Source organism: Limulus polyphemus, unplaced genomic scaffold (genome assembly GCF_000517525.1).
Source record: "Limulus polyphemus unplaced genomic scaffold, Limulus_polyphemus-2.1.2 Scaffold341, whole genome shotgun sequence".
Lineage (NCBI taxonomy): Eukaryota > Metazoa > Arthropoda > Merostomata > Xiphosura > Limulidae > Limulus > Limulus polyphemus.
This window is the reverse complement of record NW_013665951.1, coordinates 320649-331693: the sequence shown is the minus strand read 5'-3', so window position 1 is coordinate 331693 and position 11045 is coordinate 320649. Positions and strand designations below refer to the sequence as shown.

The window sequence follows — 11045 nt, the reverse complement described above, 5'->3', positions numbered from 1 at the left end:
CTCCAGACCCATATCCTTCCTCTGTCCGAAAACTGAGCGAATCTTGATTCATCCGAGAACAATACGGTGTTTCAAAAGTCCAGAGGCTTGGTCATCATATCACTTGCTCACTTCTTTCGTCTGACTATGTTGGCAGGTCTTAACAAGGGCTTCCGTCTAGCTGATCTGCAACGATAATACAATCTGTGGAGAATCCGTTGAACATATTTCGGGCTCATCCCACCAACTTTGGCCACTTCTGCAGTCGTTAATCTGGGATCCATTTCGATGCTCCTCTTGACAGCCCTTTTTGTCCTCTCCGATGGACCCGGACGCTGCTCAGTTGTTTCCTTGCCGTGTTTCCTAAACTGCACGATGATTGTGTTGACTGTCGAAAGCGGAATTCCCAAATTCTGCGAAATTTGCCGCTGACTTATTCCACCATCTGCTTGACCAACTATCCTTCCTCTAACAAAATCTGACAATTCGAGAGAACCTTGAGTTCTAAGCATGTTGTAGCAAAAGATAATTAATGTGCGGACCATTTTCATTTATATAGTGCTCTGTGAACACAAATTAGTTAGCATAAATCAGTTAAATGATGAAAAATTAGGTGTCTATTTACTTGTAACCACTCAGTATATACTCGCTTTGCCAAGTATTTTATTCTTATCGTGACTTTATATAAAAAAAGGGTTAAAAACCGATCTACTGGCGACAGAATAAACTTGAAATGGTTGCTTTAAAACCCCCTTACTCTTTGGGGGAATGTTTTTTTTTTTTTTACACAAATACCATTGAAAACTACCCACTCTAAGGATATGGAACTAAAATGTGGTACTTACGCTTTTGAAGCCCATTTTGAAGAAAAACTGTAAAACGCCTTTTGGTAGTTTTGAATTTAAAACTTGCTTCACATCCAGTTGAGCAGTCTTTAGAAACTGACTGGGATGAGTGTAACGCCACCAACGCATCACCCTAAAAATACGAAGTTAACAGTGTACGCAAAAAATAGTTATGATAAAGAATGGAGTGGTAATAGTAAGTAGTTAATATTGTTAAAAACATGCGAGTTTAAATTATTTACATTTATCATAAAATATATTAACATATTAACTTGTATTAATCAAAATGTTATTTTTTTCTATATAGATTCTAGTTTGTATTGAAAACGTTAAGAAAAATCTCCCACCCCTCCCCCTCGCACACACAAAGTTTTTGGATCAGATTATCGTTATTTCAGATCATGTTTATTTCCATTATATCTCAGATGTATTAACAGTTTCTCATCGGGTTTTTTTCCTTTTTTTTTTACTTCGTGTTCGATAATAGTAGATGCTTATTTTCTTTTTACTTCGTGTTCGATAATAGTAGATGCTTATTTTCTTTTTGCTTCGTGTTCGATAATAGAGATGGGCTTTTTTTTTGCTTCGTGTTCGATAATAGCAGATGGGTCTTTTTTTTTGCTTCGTGTTCGATAATAGCAGATGGGTCTTTTTTTTTGCTTCGTGTTCGATAATAGCAGATGGGTCTTTTTTTTGCTTCGTGTTCGATAATAGCAGATGGGTCTTTTTTTTGCTTCGTGTTCGATAATAGCAGATGCTTTTTTTTCTTATTTTACTTCGTGTTCGATAATAGCAGATGCTTTTTTTCATTTTACTTCGTGTTCGATAACAGCAGATGCTTTTTTTTCATTTTACTTCGTGTTCGATAACAGCAGATGCTTTTTTTTTCATTTTACTTCGTGTTCGGTAATAACAGATGTTTTTTTTTCTTTTTGCTTCGTGTTCGATAATAGCAGGTGGATAGTCCACCGGAACGGACTAGTATAGTCCACCGGAACGGACTAGTATATTCCCGAGGGTCACTTTGGATATGCAGACGATACGTAATTAACAGGCTACAAGGTTCACTAAAATAAATTTATTTAAATGTTGCAATCGGAAAATCTACATGTTGGATCCCTGCTAGTTTAATTTACACCAGTTTTGTAAGTTAATCGCATTGGCGTTAGTCTGAGTAACCGCTCATATTCCTGACCCACGTTCCAATCCCACAACAAACTTAAGGAAAGCATAAATGAAACGACAGTGATGCAATGTTCAAGTTTTTCAATAAGCTAAAAAAAAAATGAATATCTTCTTAGCGTTTATCCCTGAAAAAAAGTTTGTGGGAATTACCAAAATGTGGCAGTGATAAAACGTTGTATAAATTATATCTAAATACTTGTAGATAAATAAACGTTGCAATTATCAGTGAGTTTGTATCCCACAAGTTGATGGGTCATGACTGATGACCCGAGAAACCTCCCTCCAACTTTACTTGTAATTACGTTTCTATCTTGACATTTTGTCGTTATTGCCCCGAACCCTAAACGCAGTGCTCGTCTTACGTACAAACAAAACATGAGATTACTCTGGTCCCTCGTAGAGCCAACTTAAAAATAGCGTTTAACTTTAAAAACGTGTTTATTTATTTTCTCTCGCTTGCAAAAGTAAGAAAAATTACGATAATTATTTTTTTAATGGGGTGTCCCCCCCCCTCCCTTTCCCTATTACTGCGCAACGCACTCGTGGATCGTGTGATCTGATCACCCTGCTACTCGGGGCCTCGCACTTTCTGGAGTCAACATTGCCCGAATAAATCATTGTGTTAACAGATTAAACTAAAGCATTTCTACACCGAGAATGGAGGGAGGGTGGAGGACTTGTGGAAAACTGGGCTCCTTGTCAATATTAATAACTTTGCCCTAGTGAGAGAGAGAGAGAGAAAAAACAATGTTGTACTTACTTTGTAAAACATTAAAAATTCGCTATTCCAGACTTATCATGTTTCTATTTATTGCTCATTAAGCAAATGTCTTAATAGCAGAGGTTTACTAAAACAAAATACCTCAGTTTGGTGCATTATTATAACCTTCCAGATACTAGTTAAACGTTAGTTAGACTTAACTATCTCGCAATCATTTGGCAAAATAGTTTGAGGAAGACAGAGTTGATCCACTGAGAAAGTTATACAAGCATCCAGATGGTAGATACCACGATACTTTGAAAAAAAGATGTATAAATGGAACGTACTTAAAAACTCGCGCATTTTAAGGAAATTTAAACATGGAAGATAAAGCATTTATTTTTTTTTACACAGACGTACCACTAAGAAGAAAAACTTATGAAACACTTCATCATTGAATAAAATACTTAACAGTTTTTTTTTTTTTTTTTGTTAAGAATCTTCAAGAGTAAGTATTTTCCACCCTAATCCCTCCACCCGAAGTCATCTAGACCAGCCCACCCTCCAAAACGTGAATGGTAGTTCCCAGTCAACCTTTATCCGATATCGATTAGCTTTCTTGGCACGTGCAAGTAGAAGGTTAAGTAAGATCCGTTTCTTAGATCTTCTCTAACTAAGAAGCAGATGGAGAAATAGATATGTTAAATTTCAGGGGTTCGTTCTGTAATTAATATGAAACAGCCAACATAACGGAAATGTGGATACACATTTACTTAGTTAACTTCACGAGGAAATCCCCCCCCCCCCTTCAACCTAAAGCAAGCAAAACATGATACGAAACGTTTACAAACAAAATATAAAAACCTTTAGTTCCCAGAACTAACACTAACGTTTTCCAGCAAAGAGGTGGTCATTACGTATTCTCCAAGGTTAGCAATAATAAGATTATGAAGTTATAGTAATTACTGTCACAGTCATATATGGCCCGATACTGACAATTTTTACTGCTTAAAAGTTTGTTGCTAGGGTCTAGATATGTAACAAAATAGTTTGCACCCCCCCCCCCCCTCACAGAACAACTACTATTAATGACTCTGACCTGAGCAAGTTGTTAAAATTAAACTAAATTATAAAATGAACCAAGACTGTTCTAGGCTGCGTTCACATTGGAGTTTTCTAGAAATAAAGACTCCGATGGCTACCTTAATACAGCAGAAAAATCTAAACACGCATTTTTATTTTATTTGCATAATTCAAATGACTGGACATTCAGCTTACGCTTGTAAAGGGGCATTTGGTAGAGATGGCTTTACAGTTCACGACATTTCGATTTAATATGGAGTAAGGTCACCACAAACACAAAGGGCAGCCTGGCAAAGTGTTAATATGGTCTCCAAGATATCCTTGACCACTCTTCTGAAAAAAAAAAGTGATTTTCAGAACATCTTTAGTAGTTAGGGCTAACTGTGAGCACAAAGATTAGTAGGAAAAGATCTCTACGTTGGCCTTATTTGCATCATTCCGCTTATTCCTTCCACCACCATATATGCATCACGTTACTGTATGACAAATGGAGTTGAATGTGGTTCCAGTTTCACTTCAAACAAGTATAATCCCGTTATCTTGTTGAAGGGTAAAGAATATTTCTCTACGTGACATTAAACCATTGGACACCTCTACATTTTTGCCTTCCTACTAACGGAAGAGCTTCATTGAAAGTCTAGCTTGCAGGACAACTCGGAGCAGGTATTCTAGGACTGCAGCAAATAACGTTCGTCTGCATCTGTTATTAAACAACAATCTGCTTTATTCAAGTGTCCAAGCAATTGTACCATTGGTTTAAAACCAGTTTCACATTTTGCTAACGATACACTTAATCACATTGCAATAGCCTGCTATGATTGGTCGGCTGCCATTTATTCAATGGCTCTCGAGATAAAATGTATTTACATACAATACTTTAACCTCTGCGATTGAGAGTGACAACTGCCAAATGACGAACCATATAGCATTATATAACTGTTTGTTTGTTTTCAATTTCGCGCAAAGCTACACGAGGACTATCTGCGCTAGCCGTCCATAATTTAGCAGTATAAGACTAGAGGGAAAGCAGCTAGTCGTCACCACCCACCGCCAACTCTTGGGCTACTCTTTTACCAACGAATAGTGGGATTGACCGGCACATTATAACGCCCCCACGGCCCCCCATAGCGTCATATAACTGAACGACTTTGGTGGGAATCTATTGTACCGGTGTTCCCACGCTATCAAAAAAAAAGTCACTCTTTCTAAGCGAGACAAAGTTAAAAAAAAAAGTGTCAAATTTACCAGGAGGTGTGGTTGTTGAGCATCGAGTTGAAAGCATGACTGATGTTCTTCTGGTCTACACTAAGATCTGCATCCAGATCTTTCTCAAACTTCTTAGTTAGTTCGCCGATGATGATGTCAGAATCTGCTATTTCGGTACCGTTTAGTTCCACAAAAGGAAGCTGTCCCTTTTTGGACTTGTATTTTAGACGGTGGTCCACATTCTGAAATATATTTTTTTCTCACTTTAATGAATAATTTTAAACACAAAACTAAAGAAAATTGGACTTTTAATAGAGAGTTAAAATTTATTAGTAAATAAGTTCACTTCTTAGGAAAATACAATATATATTGAAACGTACGTCCAAAATCAAGACAGGAAGAAAAGTATTAGCAAACTTCCAAAACACACATCTGCCCCGCAAATTTATTTGTGGCCTTTAGATTATTTTAAAATGAGCTGAACTATAAAGGTTAATTTTGATCAACTGAACAGATAAGTGCTCATACAGAGCGTGAACGTTTTTTTTAATTTTACACAAGTTAAAAAAACAAGCACACAGCACCAAATAAATTCCTTAATGATTTCCTTCAATCAGTAATTACGAACGGTTTATTTAATGCTTTTCTTTAATTAATAGTAAATAATTTCAACTTTGAATCAAAGTTTGCCACCTAATGACGCTAGGTGGACCTACTGAAAGATTTAAAAAAAACATATTTACAAGTTAAAAAACAAGCACGCAGCACCAAATAAATTCCTTAATGATTTCCTTCAATCAGTAATTACGAACGGTTTATTTAATGCTTTTCTTTAATTAATAGTAAATAATTTCAACTTTCAATCAAAGTTTGCCATCTAATGACGCTAGGTGGACATACTAAAAGATTTAAAAAAAAAATTAAAAGTTACTAATATTTATTCACGTAACAGCCGCCGTTTCGCACGTAGTACTAGGAAAGTTTTACGGGAACCATATTTTATGTTAACTGTAAGTAGACTAAGAACGAGACATTCATTCTTAACTTCGAGTCAGCCAAGTGCACGTGTCCTACGAGTTTCCCCACTTGTCCGTCTTTACATCCCCGGGGTGTTAGTGACTCAAGCTTAAAGTATGGAGCGTAGAAGTAAAAGCACCCTAAAGGAAGTTGGGTTAATAATTACCTCATACGACTAGACATTGAACTTGATGTTCCACATACAATATTCAACAGGCAACATTACAAATGCTAACAGTTATTATTATTATATTGGGATGAGAAAATTATTCAAAATTACGTTTAGGAATAGACGAGTTAATGAATTTGAAAGATACTCGTACTTTTGACCAAACAACTTTTTAGCAGTCACTGAGAAGTGACTGGCCGACATGTTGATTGTGCTAGCTCCTTTAAAACATCACGTTTACCAAAAAATAAAATGCTTATATCACACCACACCATAAACATTCGTACTTAATGCGCTTCATATACAAATGGTCGGTACTAAGAGTCCGATAGTTACATTTCACAAGCCGTCAATCAGGAAAGGCAACTACAAGAACTTTTGTCAAAGTTCTAGCACTAACAAGACAGACAATAGATCTCGCAATCAAGCGTTAAGTTTTAAATATAAAAAATTCTTCTTTTCCCAACACATGACACGTGCAATAAAATGTGAAGTTTAATCTTCAAATAACAGTGAGGTAAGCTAAATTTAAGTGGAGGGAGAGAGGTATGACTTTTTATCATTTAAGAAAAGATTAAACTTCACAAATTTCACGATGCAAAAAAAAAAAAAGACGATAAAACAAGTCAGTGCGTGTCCGTTTATGACCGACGAACCGCTGGGCCGATTATCACTAAACATGACATACATATCCTTGGGGCCCTTCGAGAAGTGACATAAGAGTTTGATGTTCGGATCCGACCCCAATGTCTTCACGTGCGTCGAATGGGTACTCCAGCTAGTATTATATAAGAGGCACTTGAAATTTAAATAATGCAAGATTTGAACAGGGAATCAAGACGGACTGGAAGTGCCAGTTTCGTTCAAATTTCAGCAGTAAAACGTCAAGAAATTGTACACCAACACAGTTTATGTGTCATTACACTTTTCCCAAAATTAAGTAGACGTTTAATTTAAAAAAAAAAGATTTAAATGGGCTCTGGTTAAGCTATGCAAGTGATCGTAATAATAACAAGAAAACAAGTTATTCATCCCACACGTATCCAAACTAATCAAAGTGGTATATATTCTCATAAAAGAGTTGATGCTTGTTACTCTTGTTTACGTATGTAAAAAGAAACCAAAACATTCACAATTTATTATTTACGAAGTAACAGCGACATCTGTACTATAATTTGTTTTTAAAAATCTATTCACAAAACCAGTACTTCCAGTTAACTTCTATGATGTGAGCATGTTGCAAGGATTCCTATACACGAGGCTTAATGACCACTCCCAGGAAATGACGTAACAAACAGCAATTGTTTTACGATTCATATTGACTTAGTTGTTGCTGCCTCTTCAATTTCCTGTAAAATTTAATGATTATAGCCACAAGAAATACGTAATGACTAGTTTTAGCCACAAAAAAAATAAAAAAAAATACGTCTGATATAGATTCACGCCAATAGCAGTATCACTTTTCAGTTTGTTGCTTGTAAATTCAAGACGTTGTATTCGTGTTCAAGAAACGTGTTTTAAAAAGCTCGAAACGGACAATTTTAAGCTACGAACACAAACCACACCGTGTCTTGAAGTGACGTTAACATTGGCACTTTTAAGTACACGTTCAAATGTAAATAGATGTACTTCTATGAATTAACGGAAATGAGTATACGCAAAGATTTGAAAAAGTGCGAGTTCCCAATGGGATTTTATTGGCTAAGAACTAATCATGGGGATTCTATTGGCTAAGAATTAATCATGTATTTCGATGACGAGGAACCCACTCTGATGATGACAAAACCCTGTCGAAACGTTGTACATTTGCTGTTATGTTAAACTTATATTTAAGTTTTTCTTCATTACCCATTCAAGCCGTCTCTAATCACCTATTTATTGGCCGAACAGGTACTAGCCATAAGCCGAATAATACAAATCATACTTAGATGTATTAAAGAAAGGCGACTCCTTCAGAACAAACAAACATCCACAAATAGTGGTAAGGGGTATGCATAATGCGAGTGTTTAAATTTCAACTTGATTTTTGTGTCAACGTCATTTCATATCTTAGCAACTATATTCCTCAAACACTTACTGGCAAAACATTGAATTAAAAGGGATAGAAGAAGAACCGGAGTAAGGTTGTTAATTACAACCATTTTCTGTTTAATTGTCAAATTAATTAAAAAAAAACAAACTTAGTTACTCCCACTTTACTTTTTGTTTAGTAATTAATACATTACATCGCTAATAATAAGGCAGGAAAAAATACACGCCATTGCAGTCCCCCCCTCCCCCCAGTCTTGTTGTTGAAGTAACGCTTTTAACTACAGAACTGTTCCTCTCCAGAGAGAGAAACGTTTATTGAAAATAGATATCTCCATTTAAATTTATATCTGTCCATTTGTTGAAACTAGTCTTCGGATGTATGTGAATCACACGATGGCCTATAGTAGAGACGTGGAGTGGAAACCGGTTCACTTTATTTTTTCATCAATTACTGGGAGTATATCTTGAGGCAGCAGGACGTCTTCAAGGTCGAAAAGCAATTGAAATACGCAAGGCGATAAAAAAAAAAAGTTGTTAGGATTCTTAGCCCTCTCGAGGCAAAGAAAATATGCAGGTGTATTACACTGACTGCTAAGACTACTATATTTAGCCACTGGTTTGTAGTTATTTCAGAGGTGTAACTTCAGCATGGAAAGAGCAGATACATCAAATTATCAATGATTACCAAGTTACAACATACAGTATGAAACAAACATTCACATCACACCAATAAAAGCACGAGTAAAGACCAAATGAAACAAATACCCGGGTTTATGTTATGACGCTTTTTGAGTCAACTACTAATATTAGACAAACAGTAATTTACCAATTATTAAAACGAAAAAAAATTGGTGAAATACTTGTTTTTGCGATTATAACGTGGATGGTTTTATGTGCCTTTTTTTTTTTTAATTATTGAAATTTTCTTCGTTGTGCATTAAGGTTATTAGGAAATATATCGTATACGCTTTGTACGAAATTCGGAACTTAAGTTAAGGATATTAATATCATTATTTATTAACGTTTCAAACTTTAGATCGGGTGGAGGGGAGATTATTCATTTGTTTCGTCATAACATTTAAAGTTACGCTTCAACAACAATTAAAATGACATGTTACTTACAATACCCAAGACATCAAGTATAAGAAGTATTTTCATATTTATTGGATTTTTTGATGGACATTTCCGGTCCTTTTTTCTTTGTACTGGGACAACGTTTCGGGCTCGAGACACGAAAGTCTCAGCATAGAGACGGCAGACAGAACTATCAAGTTCCAAAATCCAGCTTATTGTCAGAGTTGCCTCGTCAGTTCTGCCTTATCTCAAAAGTGACATGTTATATGTGTGCGCGCGCGCCCGCGAATTGTCAAACGACAGCTGGTAAAATCACCCAACTTGCTTTACAACACCGGTTTCTTCAAATACATTACAAGACGCTTAATTTCGTTAAACAAAAAAGCTGCTCTTGTTTAGTGGCATGAGAAAAGATGGAGTGGATCTGGAATTTGTTTTGGAGTCCGCATTATGCGACATCCTGCAATCACCATCGTGATAGATCGGCTTAACGATACAACAATTCAGTAGTTACTGATACTAATACTATCAAAATCTGCTTCTTCTTTCTTATTTAACGTTTCTAGATAAATTAAAACGAAGAAACAAAAACTTGTACAATACGTTATTATCACCTTCTAATTGTACAAATTTGATGAAAAACATAACCCTCACGACAATACGTTGTAGTTTGTAATTGAAATTAATTTGTAACCTATAAAGCCTTTTTTACTAAAATCGGGCGATTCCAAATTTAAAAAGAAAGCAAACGTCTCTCACCTCGTACTTCAATCCTGTCATTCGTAACCACGTCTCAACTTTCAGGCAGAACGGTGAAACAGAAGGAACAACTGGACACCGTACGAACTGATACAAGTAAACGACATCCTTCTCAAAGTCGGTTTTGTGCACGGGTGTTTGTTTTCTGGTTTGTGTCGTAGTCTTGCTGGTATTTTCGCCCTTAGTTTCGGTATTATCAGCGTTATCCGATGGGGCAGTATTTGTCGTGGTCTCGATAGTAGCGTTTTCTGCGGTAGTTTCTGTACTTGTCATGGCGTCGGCTGTCAAGAGGTAAATATCTACTTCAAAATGGCGACAGGAGCGATGATGGATCAGTTCTCGTCGCTCGCGATCTTCCTTCTGCTCAACACACCCGCAGCTTGCTCTTTCGGAGTCTTCCTTGTCACACCAGTGAACTTCGTGGGCGCGAGACGACGTGCAGGTGGAGCTTTATTCTCATTGGCTAAAAGCGTTAAATTTAGGTTAGTACGCATGCACTAAAAGAGTAATGTAACGAATAGGGAATGAGCTACCGGGGGATTTAAATTCTGACAGTAGGGGTGGAAAGACCTAGATAAAATAAAAAAAAGAGAATAAAAGGTCAAATGCACCTGACACTCCCAAGTCTACAAGACCTAAACTCCGATAAAGATCGACGACAAGACCTAGATAAATTAGAGGTTCGAGTGAACCTTACCCTCCCAGGTTGTGCACAACGACCAAACGACGAAGACAAATAAAATACGCGACTGTTAATTATTTCTAGTGAAAATGTGACGTTTAGGTATGGAACTAAAGAGGTATGAAGAGAAATAATTATATGGAACTGTTTGTGAGTGTGTACGATCAAATGTAGAGATAATTATATGTAACTGTTTGCGAGTGTGTACGATCAAATGTAGAGAGATAATTATATGTAACTGTTTGCGAGTGTGTACGATCAAATGTAGAGAGATAATTATATGTAACTGTTTGCGAGTGTGTGTAGGACCAAATG

At 36.3% G+C, this 11045-nt stretch overlaps 1 protein-coding gene across 1 annotated transcript in view; it reads right to left on the bottom strand.

The window, feature by feature from the left end:
- The window catches only part of LOC106457523 (failed axon connections-like), a 12834-nt gene extending 2357 nt beyond the window's left edge, over positions 1–10477 (bottom strand). Inside the window, exons 1-3 of the mRNA XM_013916951.2 lie at positions 10049–10477; positions 5038–5240; positions 825–957 (exon numbers count right to left, since the gene is read on the bottom strand). Coding sequence (XP_013772405.1) covers positions 825–957; positions 5038–5240; positions 10049–10321 — 609 coding nt within the window. The 5' untranslated portion in view covers positions 10322–10477. The remainder of the gene's footprint in view (positions 1–824; positions 958–5037; positions 5241–10048) is intronic.
- Between the last annotated feature and the right edge of the window lie 568 nt (positions 10478–11045).